We start from the raw sequence: 13,275 nt of genomic DNA on the forward strand, positions 1-13,275 counted from the left end.
TCGCGAAGGCGATGATAGGGTAATGACTCTTGTGGCAGGGAAGGGGAAGTCTTCGCGAGCAGGCAAAAGGAAAAGAAAGAGGAAAACCAAGGAATGTTTACTGCGTCTGAGAACGCGTGTGCGACGTAACAATTGCCTGCTTCGCCCTCTTTCGAGCGCGCGAAGTGACACTTGGTGCATGAGGGTGTCCTTCCTTTTCTGAGAAGCTAGCGACTTTCCTGCTGATGGCATTCCCCCCGATGCTAAGCATATTTGGCTGGGCTGAGCAGATGCGCAACTACAATACTCCTTCACAATGAATGGGCTTGCAAAGCAGCTCGTGGCCACCCGTACTACCAAAATTTGTTCGACTTGGTGGTTCTCAAGCCACAGACAAAAACAAAATTAAACTCCAGACCTCTTAAAGGTTAGGACCGCGACAGCATTCGCTGCGCTTGTATGAAGGATTGCTGTTTCCATACTGACAGCGACAGCAGTAGCGCTTATCGCTCTCTCGAGTTTGAGCTAAAGTCAAGGACCTGAATTGCGACAGTGGCTTTCCAGTGTGTGAGCAGCTAGCTGCGGTGTAGGCAGCTAGCCCGGTAGTTCCCTACATACGAATTTCATGTATGGGCGACTTCCTAGGTAAAACCGCAAGCCAGAAGCCCTCCTGCCCTTTCAAAATGCACTAGAAACCAACGCACGTGGCAGCAAGGAGTTAGAGGAGCTAGGTGTCAGTACAGTTCAGTAGTGCATTCTCAATACGGTACCTGCAGGCGCTAGTGCGCTGAACCACACAAAAACGCAATGTGTCTTGTGGCCAGGAACCCGAACACAGAGTGGGTTTTGTTTGCGGCTACGGCGAACCCTCTAGGGTTGCTCCCCAGCCAGTAGTAATTAATGTTTAGCCGTAAACCCTAGGCCCTAAACCTCTCGGAAGAGGCTCTGGCTGTCCTTTCAGCTTGCTGTTAAACTTAGGGTTCATCATGCTGCATCGCTTAAGTATCCGGAAGGTCGGGGTGTTCAAAGAAGCCTTCGTCTCCTGAGCCGTCTTCCGTGCGCCGCTGCTGCTGCTGCTGCTGCTTCTTGGAGGATATAACATCGGTACCGCTGCAGTGCAAACACACGCAAGCAGCAGGAAATGCGAATCTAAAACGCAAGCAGCCCTAACACCACAAGGCTGGGGTGCCGATTGCTGCTCCACCCACTCGATAGAAAGCTTTTCCTGGTCGAGGAGCTTCTCTGCCTTCGGCGCGTACAGCGAAATTACACGGAAACTCAGATGCTGTGACGCCACTCGACACCTGCGCATCATCGCACGCACATCGGCGGCCACCTGGTGCACGTACACCCCACTTCGTCATCCTCCCTACGCAGACTCCGCTGCGTTATGCCGCTGATACCGCGTTGGCAGTTCGTTCTTGAGAGCTAAACCCTACATCTTTGTTGAGCTTCAGGGAGGTGACCCCTCAACCCAAACCCCAAACCCTAAACCCTAAACCCTAGCCCTTAAACGCAGACCCTAGCCAGACCAGAGCAGGGAGCTACCTACTTAGGGCACCCATCGGGGAGCTGGTTGTTGAGTGTTGGAATGGGCTTGTGGCCGCAGCCCCCACACTGAACGAAACGTTTAGTAGCCTTTCGCGGCTGCTGTTGGTGGTTGCGAGCGACGCAGGCAGCATTAAGCCGGTCGGTGTACCTCTCGCACTGAGCCGCAGCGGCACAAACCCTAAACCCTAAACCCTAAACCCAACTCCGCTACAGGTGCGAGGCCCGAGGGGGCAAACATGCGAAAGAAACGCTACCTGGAGGCAAAAGAAAGCATTAACTGTTGTCTCCTTAATGGACTGCTTAAATTCATGTTTAATGTCGGAGGCCTCCAGGGAACGAAGACGCTCCAAATGGCGCTGGCCGTCTTCCTGAGAACACCCCGCAAACCCTAAGCCCTAAACCCTAGACGATCTTTCAGTGCTCATCACATACACTTGCCTTTAAGCCCTACGTATTCACTGGCCAGTACAGGCCGTAAACAGCAGCATTACAATAACAGCAGGATATAAAGCAAGATAAGCCTCAGCAGCACTTACAGCACCCGTTGCTGCAGCAGCAGCTCCATCAGAAATAACTACATACCTCATCGACAATATCTGCTACGGAGGATTTGAGTTGAAGCATTTTTTCCAGAATCTCTCTTTTCTCTGCATCAGTTGCTGCAGATCTGGCAGCACCAGCAGCGCCAGGGGGCGTCGGCGCAGCGGTACGTTGTGTTTTCGCTGCTCTTTCGTTCTGCTGCTGTTCCTTCGCAAGCCGCTTCTGCTGCCTCTCCACTGAGAGCTGCAATGCCACTCCAGCCTTTTGAGTGTGCTTAAGAGCACTAACGGTTGTAGCAACAAGCTTTGGTTTCTTCAGTTCTCGCAACGCCCGCCTCACATCTGCTGCGGAGTCCAAAGAGGGGGTAGGGGGCTGCTGGCGCTGCTCAGCAGCAGCTCCACCTGCAACAGCAGCCGCAGCAGCTACTGCTGCTGCTGCTGTTGCTGGTGCAGCTGCCTTATCTGTTGCAGCGTTGCTGCCGCGCACTTTTGGCGCTGCTGCTGCTGCTGTTGCTGCTGCACTGGCTGCGGGCTGTCCCGTCACTGCCGCAGCCCGTTGTTGGTGCTGTTGTTGCTGCTGCAGCGGTTTTTGGGCGCTCTTTGTTGTAACTGTAGCGACGTGGTGGAGATAGCGGTAGTTCTTGAAGGCCAGCAGTGCTATCTCCTGCAGACAACGCAGCATCAGGGGCAGCAGCAGCAGCAACAATAGCGCGAGACTGTTAAATGTCCCCATCGAAGAAGTGCCTGTTCATCAGGGACAGCAGGAGCAACACAGCAGCAGCAGCGGCAGCAGCAGCAAGAGCAAGGCCTCACGGCGTTGGGGTGTAGGAACAGTTGAGTGTGGAGATCCTTCGCCTGTTGCGCCAAACGCGGGTTGGAGTCAAAGCGCATGCGCTTGGTCAGAGACAGTTGAATAGCCAGAGCCATGTCTCTGTTGCTGCTCTGAAGAGACACCCCGAGAAAAGTAGCTGTTCAGGAGCTACACGGAGAGCAGCAGCAACAGCAGCAGGACAAATGGCAGCAGCACCGCCAGCAGCACAAGCATTCGCACAAGCAGCGGGGCTAGAGGCAAACAGCAACACTCAGGTGTACGTACAGCCGGGAGCTCCACAATCTCTCGCAGCTTGCGCACAAATGCCTCCGCCGCCTGCTGGTCCCTATCTGCTGCGCTGCTGCAAGTGGCGGGTGAGCTGCTGGTGTTTGGAGACTGCCTGCTGCTGTTGTTGCTGCTGCTGTTGCTTTTGCGGTTGCTGTTGCTGTTGCTGTTGCTTTTGCTGCTGCTGCCGCTGCTGCTGTTGGCGCTGCTTCCTGCGCTGCTACCTGCTGGGCTTGTGGTGGTGGCCTGGGTGCTGCTTTTCAGGTTGTCGTTCAGAGGCGGTGAAGGTCTGCTGGAGGTTTGCTGCAGCAGTATACTTCGCTGAAGCAATTCTGCAGCAGCAGAAGCAGAAGCAGCAGCAACAGTTGATGATACAAGAGGATCACGCGCCAAAATGGCTATCGGGGGTAGCAGGGGGCAGCACGTACTGCTCATCATTTGCTCCTTTGCATGCAGCTGCTGCACTGGTTTATTTTCCTTTTGCTGGTGCTGCTGCAGATTGCTGTCTCGCTGCGGTGCCGCAGCAGCAGCAGTAGCGGCCTCGGAAGCAACAGCAGCAGCAGCAGAAGAAGGGGCCAGGGCGTTTAGGATCGCCATGCGTCTTTCCTTATCCGAACTGTCAAGAAGCTCTTGAATTGAGTCTGCGACAGAGGCTGCATGCGGCCCCTTTGGCTTCTGCTGCTCCTTCGCATTCACGTGGAATCGGCAGTACTCCCCCATGCTCGGGCTGCAGAATGAGCAGCACCAGCAGCAGCAGCAGCAAAGGTCACAGCAGCGACAGCAGGGATAGCACCAGCGGCAGAGGTCGCGGCAGCGACCGAAGCAGTAAAGGCCTGATCAGTAGCAGCAGCAAATGGTCGTAATCGCAGCAACAAAAGCAGCAGCAGCAGCAACAGCAGCAGCATCAGCAGCAAAAAACAGCAGCAACAGCAGGTGTGTCCTCACAGGTGGACCATTTGGCGGCACTGCGCCTGCCTTCGAGTCATGGCGCTGCATCGCGCTATCCCCTTGACAGTTCCAAGCTGCAGCACCCGCACTCCCAAACCCTAACCCCTAAACCCTAAACCCTGAATCCTAGACACTCACTAAGCTCCCAATTAACATAGTCAAAACACTTTTAGCTGTCCTTCGAACACGGCGTACAACCCGTGTAACCCAGCCGGACGCGAACTGTAAAGGGACCTCGCCCTAGCGAGGGTTTAGGGTTTAGGGTTTAGCGTTTAGGGCTTGACTTGTAAGATTTGGTCTTCATCCTCAACGGCCGCTGCTCGCGAGTCCGCGCCATCGTTCTTAGGAAGAAGCGAAGGGTTTAGTATTGCAATGAGGTCCCCTCTTTTGATACCTTTCTTTCTGCACAAACCCCAAACACTTCTTCTACTCTAAACACTAAACCTTCGCTTCAAAGAATGCGGAGCGGCGGTCGTGAGCTATACCCTAAACCCCAAACAAGACACACAAACCCCAAACAGCAGCACACACCCACACCTAAACCCTTAACCCTAAACCCTCAACGCACCTCAGGCTGCTCCACAGTCCTTCCCCCCGGAAGGTCAAAAGCAGATTTGTTTCCCTGCACAAACGGCAGCGATATCACAAACCTAAACCCTAAACCCTCAAAGTGAGCCCCTGTATTCGGAGCTACCGGCAGCAGCAGCAGCAACAACAACAACAGCAGCAGCAGCAAAAGGATGAGAAACTGACTTGGTGTCCCACAGGACCCACCACCACTTCATTTCGCCTGCAAACGCGCTCACACGTACACCCAAAACATTGCAGACTAGCCTTAAACCTCAAACCCTAAACCCTAAAGCCTAGCCTGGGGGTTCAATCGCCTGGCAGTGGGGAGCTGCGACTAAGGCTGTCTATGAGGGTTTACTGGCGACTCCGCGGGGATCCGAGAGAGAAGAAACAACCCCTACAACTGCTGCATGCGCTGCTGCTCCCTTAGCTGCCTCGAAGGAGGCCTGGGTCGTCTGGTGTACGTACACCCCAACAATAAACACAAGAATAGCTCTGTCTGCATCTTTCTCATCCATAGGACAAAGCGAGCCCACTAAACGCTAGAAATAAAGGTTCCACTCTAGCATTTAGGGTTTAGGGTTTAGGGTTTAGGGCTCAGACATACGCAGCTGCACGCCTTCTGTAGCGATATGATCTTCAGCTCGGGTCGCTGAAGACGGGCCGCAGCATCTTCATGGGGCATCGCCCACTTCCTGGACTCACAAACCTCAAACCCTAAACCCTAAACCCTAAGCCCAAGGCCTGTATGTTTTACATCTAAACATTTTTCTGCTTGCCGGTGGGTGATGTAGATGGTCTTATTAGGCAACCAGGCGGCAAAAGCGAAAAAAGATGTATTTGGAGTTTAGGGTTTAGGGTTTAGGGTTTGTAGATTGGGACAGACTCCATCTCCAGCTCTTTGCCGTCTAAGACGACGCAGTTGCTCATGATTTTGAGGGCAGGGGCTGCAGAGACAATGCACAACCAAACCCTAAACCCTAACCCCTAAGCCCTAACCCCTAAACCCCAACACCTAAACACTAAACAGTGCTTCAGACCTATATAACCTCCGCTGCAAGGAACGTCCATGGGCTGAGGGTTTGCTCGCTCACGCGTCATCTTGAAAAGGAGGACCTGTATAAGCCCTAGACCCCCAACAAACCCTAAACCTGTATCCCTCGCAGTCGCAGGCAGCACAAAGCCCGCAGCGCCGGCTAAGGTTCGGGGGAGCGCCCTTTAAAGCATTTGTAGTTGCTTTCTCTCTAGAGCTTGAGGAAGATTGCAAGAAGATGCAAGAAGAGAAGAAAGTGATGAAACTCGTGGGTGGTACTGTGGTGGGGTTGCTCGTGCCTAGTAAAGGAACATATAAACTACTGGCGTGTATGCGATCATTCCCATAAAAAGCCAAAAAAACAGACAAAACTGCCCTAAATGTGAACGGGCTTTCCATAATTCTAGGTGTATGTACACCTCAAAAACAGGAAACTCAATCAACAACCTGTAAGGGTTGGAACAGGGCTTGGGGGGGCCCCCATCGAAACCTGCACTTTCTGAAGAGTTTTTCAGCATACAGCTGCAGAAAATGCAATTGGAAGTAGAATTTAAATTTATATTGACGTTTATTTCATCTCTGATATCAACATAAGGGATGTAAGAGGGAAGGTTTCCACGCTTTCGGCCGCGGTGTACATACACCTCAACTGCAGCTTTTTCTGGAACTCAAGGAGAAGATGCTTGAACCTTTTGTCATATTTTCTTTATTCTCATGAATTAACCACCCACCGCTTCGGCTGAGGGGCTCCTGGGTCTGTCTGCTCCCCCCTTTGTTTTTCTGCAGCTGTCCGAGCCTTTGCTGCAAATACACCTGAACAATAGAATAAAACCCTGTCTCAGGTGTACACGTAATGGCAAACGCTTCGGGGCTCAGCTGGTGAGGCAGCTGAACTGTGTTGCTGAACCTGCCTCAGCTGTACGTATATACACTAGTCCCAAGGGTTTGGGGTGTATTGACAAAGGCCCATGTGGCATTTCTCGTCTCGCGATCTAGGGTTTAGGGTTTAGGGTTTAAGGTTAGGGATTAGCTCATTCCCACCCAGAAGACCACAGGAATTATCTGCATGCAGCTTAACATCCTCGCGCATATTTTTATATGGAAATTGTCGACTGGACCTGCAAACCCTAAACCCTAAACCCTCTCAAGATGGAGCCGTTGATAGGCGGGCCCACCTCACCTTTTCGTTTGGGCAACACCCGTGAGTCTTCTTTTTACAGGCTGGCGGAGCGGTCGATGCAGCATCAACGGGTTCTCGTTAGGGTTTAGGGTTTAGGGTTTAGGGTTTCTGGCCTGTCTTGCAGCCGCTGCTTCAGCACATAATCTGGAGAGTCAGCAGCCACGGGAGATGAGCGATTTTTCCTTTTACAAGACTGTGAACACGAGTAAGTGTGCTTGTCCAGGGCCTAGGGTTTAGGGTTTGGGGTTTAGGGTTTAGGGTTTAGGGTTTGTGCGGGTTTGCAGCGGACAAAAGCTTACATAGCACATACAGAAGAGGGAAAAGGAGTGCAGAAGCAACGAAGCTGAAATCTCTGCAGTCGCAAGACAGCTTTAAACGCGATGCTCTCAGAACCATCACCAGGCAAACCTCAACCCTAAACCCTCGCTTGTTCCTGTGGCTGCTTAAAGACGTTTTGCTTTGTTCAAACCCTACGCCTTTGCTTTAATTTTATTGACGAATCAGCTCTGCATTTGGGGTTTCAGGTCCAGGCGCTAGCAAATCGCCAGGTTCTCGTTAGGGTTTAGGGTTTAGGGTTTAGGGTTTGTCTTCAGGTTTCTGTCTTTTTCCGAGTTTCCTGGGCCTCTATCCGCGAAGGCGCTGAGTAGCCCTCAACGATCTCTGCTAATAGATATTTGGGGTCATCTCTTCAGGTCCCTAAACCCTAAACCCTAAACCCTCGGGACATCTCCCCCTGCATCAGCAACCCTACTGATTAGGGTTTAGGGTTTGCACCAACCGTTAGGCAGACAAATGCAGAAAGGAGACATCTGCATGCATGCAACTGTCTCTCTTTTTTTGTCTCCTCAGGCGCTGCTTTGATGACTCCGTGAAAATAACAGCAGAAAATGTTAATGATGAAGTCCCCAAGCTTTTCAAAGAAATCGGGTATAGAAGAAACCCTAGGGTTAAGGGTTTAGGGTTTAGGGTTTAGGGTTTGGGGTTTAGTAGCCTGAGAAGACGAAGAGGGAAACAACTCTAAAGTTTTGCTCTGTGCTTCTTTCTATGCATCTCTTTGTTTATTTGCTCACCTTTGTGTTTGTCTCTTTTTCTCTTTAAAGTTGTTTGCGTCTCCGTTTGTGTTTGAAGTATTTAATAATAATAATATTATTAATATTAATATTATTACTGTTATCTTCTCTTATATCCTCTTTTTTCGCTGCTGCTGTGTCTCCTTTATGTTCTTCCGTTTGTCTCTCTGTGTTTTGCTGCTCGTTGTTGGCTGTTGATTTGCTGCTGTCCCCCCCTTTTCCTGCATGTGTCTCCTTTGCTGCTGCTGCTGCTGCCCCTCCTCTACCTCCTTTTGCTGCTGCTGTTTCTGCTGCTGCTGCTGCTCTTCCTCCACCTCGTTTTGTTGCTGCTGCTTCTGCTGTTGCTGCTTCTTCTGCACTTGCTTTTACTACAGTTTTTGCTGCTGTTGCTGCTCCTGCTCCGCCTCATATTGTTGCTGCTGTTTCTGCTGCTGCTGCTGTAGAGTTATGTATATGTATAGGGTAAGAGTGTGTAAGAGTTTGCGTGTCTGTCTCTGCTGCTGCTGTCTCCTCAGCTACCCTTTCCCTATAAGCAAGAGTGCTATGCTAGCCCCAGGGACGGGGCATCAATGGCCGCATCATTTGGCGGCATTGAGTTGGTTATGCGAACTGCTTATTTATGAAAATGAATTCTTCTTTCAAGAAGAAGAAGCAGCAGATATGCAGGTGCCCACCTAGTTTTTAGGGTTTAGGGTTTAGGGTTTAGGGTTTACCATCTCGGATCTAGGGTTTAGGGCTTACGGGTGTTGGCTTACGGCCTAGGGGTTAGGCTGTAAGGCCTAGGCATTAGGGTTTACGGTTTACGGTCTAGGGGCTAGGGTTTAGCGTCTGGGATTTAGGGATTAGGGTTTAGCATCTCGTGTAGGGTTTAGGGTTTAGGGTTTAGGGTTTGCGTGCAGGCTGCTAGGGGGGATGTCGTAGGAAGAATGTTCGCTGCTGCCTATCCACAACTGGGAAAGGACCCTCAAGCCTTGAGGGCTGCTGTATGTACGTTATGCAGCAGCTTCTGCATGCGTTTTCTGCTGCTGCTGTTGCTGTTGTTGCTGCTGCTGGGGTGTATCCACAGCTGCAGCGTTTCGTCAGCTGTACAGACACCTCACAGCGATACCGGCCAACACACATTCCACATAATATGGCTGGTGTTGCTGCTGCTGCTGTTGCTGTTTTCTTGGCTCCTCTTGCTGCAGTGGGCCAGCTGCATGGGATGAACAGGGAAGCCGAAGCAACGCAGCAGCAACTGCAGCAACAGCTGCAGCAGCGGCAGCAGCAGCTCGCTGCAGTAGAAGCAGAGCTCCGCGATAACGCCTCGCTTATGGTACGCATGCACACTTGATGAAGCAGCAGCGGCAGCAGCAACTTCAGCAGAATCACGAAGAACATGCGCAGCAGCAGCAAGCGCTACAGCAGCATCAGCAGCAGCGGCAGGGTTTCTGCACACATTGTTGCGTCTGCAGGACTCTATAGAGCAGCTAAAGAAGGAGATAACATCTCTGCGTTGCCGCATTGCAGACACCCGAGCGGAGATCTCTCAGCAGGCAAGGATAAACCCTAAACCCTAAACCCTAAATAGCGCTGGACTGACACAGAGGCTTTGCCGGGTTCATGTCTGTGTGTCTGTCTAAGCACTGAGGGTTTAGGGTTTAGGGTTTAGGGCTTGGGGCTTGGAGCAGTGTACAGATAGCAAAGCCTAGGGGTGAAGGGTGCAGGGTTTAGGGTTTAGGGTTTAGGGTTAGGCACGAGTGTTTGTGGTGCTGCTGGGATTTGCTGTTGCTGCTGCAGGAGAGCCTTGCTGCAGCAACAGAAGCAGAGCGCGATTCTCTGCTGCTGCAGCAGAAGGCAGCAACGGAAGAAGTGCAGCAGTTAGGGGAACGTATAAAAGCTCAAGGGGTGAGGCTCTGAGCTGTGCATACACCGCAACTCCCCCCCCAAAAGAAACACCATAGACAGCTTGTTACGCGGTGTCAGCCTAAACCGGTGCTTAGCACTCACAGCGGTTAGGGTTTAGGGTTTAGGGTTTAGGGTTTAGGCTCTAGGGTTTGGGTTGCTGCAGATCGACAAGGCGGAGGTGGAAAGAATTCGTCACGATGTCTCGCGTCTACGCGAAGGGCTGTCTCATCGTTCAAGGGTAGAATTAGATTTTATATGATTGAATTACTTTATTTATTATATTTATTTTATGCATTTGTTTTACTGTATTTAATTATATTTTATTTGTTGTTATTTTATTCCTTTTTATATTTTTGTTGCTCTTTTGGGTGTTCTATTTCGTCGTTTGTGCGCCGCTTTATTTGTTGCTTTGCATATATCTACCCGCGTTTATTTCATTTGTTTCTATTGCTGAACCTTTTGTTGTGTGGGTTTAGGGTTTAGGGTTTAGGGTTTAGGGTTTACATGCTATAGCTTGATTGTTCTTCTCTTGCCGTCATGGAGAGGAGGTTTATGTTTAAATGAAATGCTGTTAGTGTTTATATGCTGCATGCGGGGAATTGCGTATTGCACAAACACAAGGCGTTGGGGTGTATAGGCACCTGCAGTTTGCGTGGGGTGTATGCGCTTGTTAGAGATCTTTGTTTTTGCATTTTCTTCGTTCTATTCAAATAATAACCCAACTGGTGTTCTCCCTAAGCAATGTCTTTTGTCTAATGCATGCAGATATCCCTTCTAATGCTGCTACTTATTCTTTGTTGTTGCTGCTGCTGCTACTGTTGCTGCTATTTCAATTCAGGAGGTTGAGTCGCTGAGTGAGGGGCTGCAAGTACTAATTGATAAGGTAAGATGGTGTGTGCTGCTGCTCTTACGAACAATCCTAGCTTCCATGTGCTGCAGTTGCTGCTGCTGCTGCTGCCTGTTTTGCTGCTGCTGCAGGTTGCAGACGACTCGGAGAAGCTGCGGATCGCTGGCCAGTCGGTGTGTCTTTACTGCTGCTGCTGTTGTTGCTGCTGTTGCTGCTGCTGCTGCTGGAAATGTTTTTTGTGACGTCAGCTGCTTCGTTTCGGCAGCAGATCATCATCTGCTGCTGCTGCTGCTGCTGCTGCAGGTGAACGAGTGTCTCAGCAGCATGTCTCAGTTGGCTGTCTCTGCGAAGCTTCCAACAGCTGAGGATTGGAGTGCACTGCCTAAGATGGAGACTGCTGTTGCTGCTGCTCCTGCTGCTGCTGCTGCTTGCGACATAAAGAGGGCAACGAACGAAATTGTGGGTTTCTTTGTTTGCTTCTTTATTTATTTATTTATTTGTCTGTTTGTTTATTTATTCATTTATTTATTTGTTTTTCTGTCTGTTTTTTGTTTGTTTGTTTATTTGCTTATTTGTTTGTTTGCTTTCTCGTTGCTGCTGAAGAGGGGGCCGGGCGGTTTATCGTTTTCTTCCCTTCTGTTGTTGCTGCCAACCTGCTGCAGCAGCTTATGTGCATGTGGCGTTTGCCTGCTGCTGCTGCTGCTGCTGTTGCTGCTTATTATCATTCTGCTGCACGCAAACCTGCACATACACCCCACAGCCAGGGCTTCCTTTGGGGGGAAATGCGCGATAGAAATGAAGCCTCTTTAGGCTATGATGTTTTTTGTTGTTTGTTTTTCTCTGTCTTTTTTTATGTTTGTCTTCTCATTATAAAACCCCTGCCTTCCATACAGAGGCCGCAACACATGCATGCAGCTTCATACTCCTTTAGGCTTTGGGGCTTGCTTGCAACGAATCAGGCCCGGCTGCTGCTGCTGCTGCTGCTGAGCTGCACATACACTCTGCTGCTGCTGCTGCTTCTTCTGCTGCTGCAGCTGGGGCTTGATTGGCAGGAACTGAAGAAAGGAATGCAGAAGATAATGCAGCAGGAGGTCACGGCGAAGGAGGAGGTGCGTCGTGGGGTGTATATACAGCTGCTGCTGCCTCTATCTTGCACCAGCCAACTAGCCAGCTAGCTACCTAGCTGTTGCTGCATTGTGGGGTCAGCTGCTGCTGCTGCTGCTGCTTGCGCTGCAGACGCACCAGCAACGGCAACGAGGCATAAGAGAAATAGAGAAGACGAAGAAAGCTATAAAGGACCTCCTGGCGGTAAGCTATCCTGAGTTGTTAGCTCTGGGGGTTTATTAAACCCTAAACCCTCAATCCTAAGCCCCCAACCGCCTTACCCGTTGAAGTTAAACCCTCAGAAATCCCTCCACATGCACATCCAGGTGCTGCCGGAGGTTGTTTGCGTCGTCCCAGGGTTAGGGTTTAGGGTTTAGGGTTTAGGGTTTAGTGCCATATCCCCAAGTGAAGTTATTTTGTTGCTTCTTTTATCTTGTGGGGTTTTTACCCTGCAGAATCGAAAGACGCTTGAGAAGCGCATGCAATTGGTGCAAGATGATCTGCAGCAGCTGCAGCAGCAACAGCAAGCTGAGCAGCAGCAACTCGTGGAGGCAGAGAGGCAGCACCTTGAGGGAGTGCGGGAGACAAAGCAGCAGTACCAGCAGCAGCAGCAGCAGCTGCAGCGTCTGGTGCAGCAGCAACAGCAGCTTCTGGAGCAAGAAGAACGGCAACAGCAGCAGCAAGCGGCGGCGGCTATGGAGGCGCTGCAGCAGCAGCAGCAGCAGGCCCTGCAGCAGAAGGAATTGCTGCTGCTACAGCTGCGCTCTCTAACAGCAACAAAGACGGCAGAGTGTGCCGCTCTGGAGCAGCAGCTCTCCGAGTTAACTGAAGCCCTTGGCCACCCCTCTTTAGAAGACAAGTCCTCTCTTTAGGGTTTAGGGTTTAGGGTTTGCTAGCAGACAGGCTCTCCTTTAAAGCCGCCGCCTCACCTCACCGACTCTACGTGCAGCTGAATAGCTAGCTAGCTAGCCAGTCGGGCGGCTCGCTAGCTAGCTGCCTTGCTGGTTGGATGGATAGCTATCTAGCTAGCTAGCTAGCTAGCTGCTTAGCTGACTGGGTCTTGAGTTCAACGGCTCCCTAGAAGCCTAACTGATAACCATCTGGCCTCAGGTGCTGCTGCGCTCGTCAGCAGCTAGCCATTCTGAGGGTAGCCAGCTGGCGAGGTGGTGCGTAGCTAGCTGAATAGCTAGCTAGCTAGCTAGCTAGCTACCACGATATATGCTCTCTCCATCGCGTGGAGGACCCCAAGGAGGAGGCAGCCTCCTCCGCTGCCCCCCTGCTTAGCAGCATTAGTTGGGAGCTGCTGAGCTGTACATACACCCGAACTTTATGCAATTGTCTCTTCCAAAGAAATGCAAATGAGACGCACAGAAGTTCAGCAAAAGAATGCAAAAAAAAGAGGCAGAAGGCAGTCGCTTAAAAAGTTGGAGGTATTAACACACGGAACACTGAACTGCGTTTGTTATATATA

General features: G+C 51.0%; 2 protein-coding genes across 2 annotated transcripts; one reads left to right on the forward strand and one right to left on the reverse strand.

Moving 5' to 3' along the window:
* Window positions 1-977: 977 nt before the first annotated feature.
* Window positions 978-5,784, reverse strand: EAH_00046950 (hypothetical protein, conserved; the record flags this gene model as incomplete). The annotated part of the gene is made up of 14 exons (XM_013391508.1): window positions 978-1,089; window positions 1,188-1,283; window positions 1,532-1,686; window positions 1,785-1,898; window positions 2,113-2,733; window positions 3,166-3,892; window positions 4,111-4,187; window positions 4,398-4,515; window positions 4,682-4,735; window positions 4,867-4,903; window positions 5,042-5,138; window positions 5,291-5,378; window positions 5,570-5,630; window positions 5,778-5,784. 14 exons carry the CDS (start codon window positions 5,782-5,784, stop codon window positions 978-980), a joined length of 2,364 nt encoding a protein of 787 aa, XP_013246962.1.
* A 170-nt stretch (window positions 5,785-5,954) lies between these two features.
* Window positions 5,955-12,676, forward strand: EAH_00046960 (HEC/Ndc80p family protein, putative; the record flags this gene model as incomplete). Its single annotated transcript, XM_013391509.1, has 16 exons — window positions 5,955-6,045; window positions 7,021-7,101; window positions 7,181-7,253; window positions 7,490-7,588; window positions 7,746-7,823; window positions 8,482-8,632; window positions 8,866-8,953; window positions 9,154-9,281; window positions 9,746-9,853; window positions 10,017-10,091; window positions 10,692-10,736; window positions 10,832-10,873; window positions 11,004-11,159; window positions 11,735-11,809; window positions 11,937-12,008; window positions 12,260-12,676. The coding sequence occupies 16 exons, from the start codon at window positions 5,955-5,957 to the stop codon at window positions 12,674-12,676; spliced, it is 1,779 nt and encodes a 592-aa protein (XP_013246963.1).
* Window positions 12,677-13,275: the final 599 nt, after the last annotated feature.

Source organism: Eimeria acervulina, genomic scaffold, assembly GCF_000499425.1.
Source record: "Eimeria acervulina Houghton genomic scaffold, Eah_scaff707, whole genome shotgun sequence".
NCBI lineage: Eukaryota > Apicomplexa > Conoidasida > Eucoccidiorida > Eimeriidae > Eimeria > Eimeria acervulina.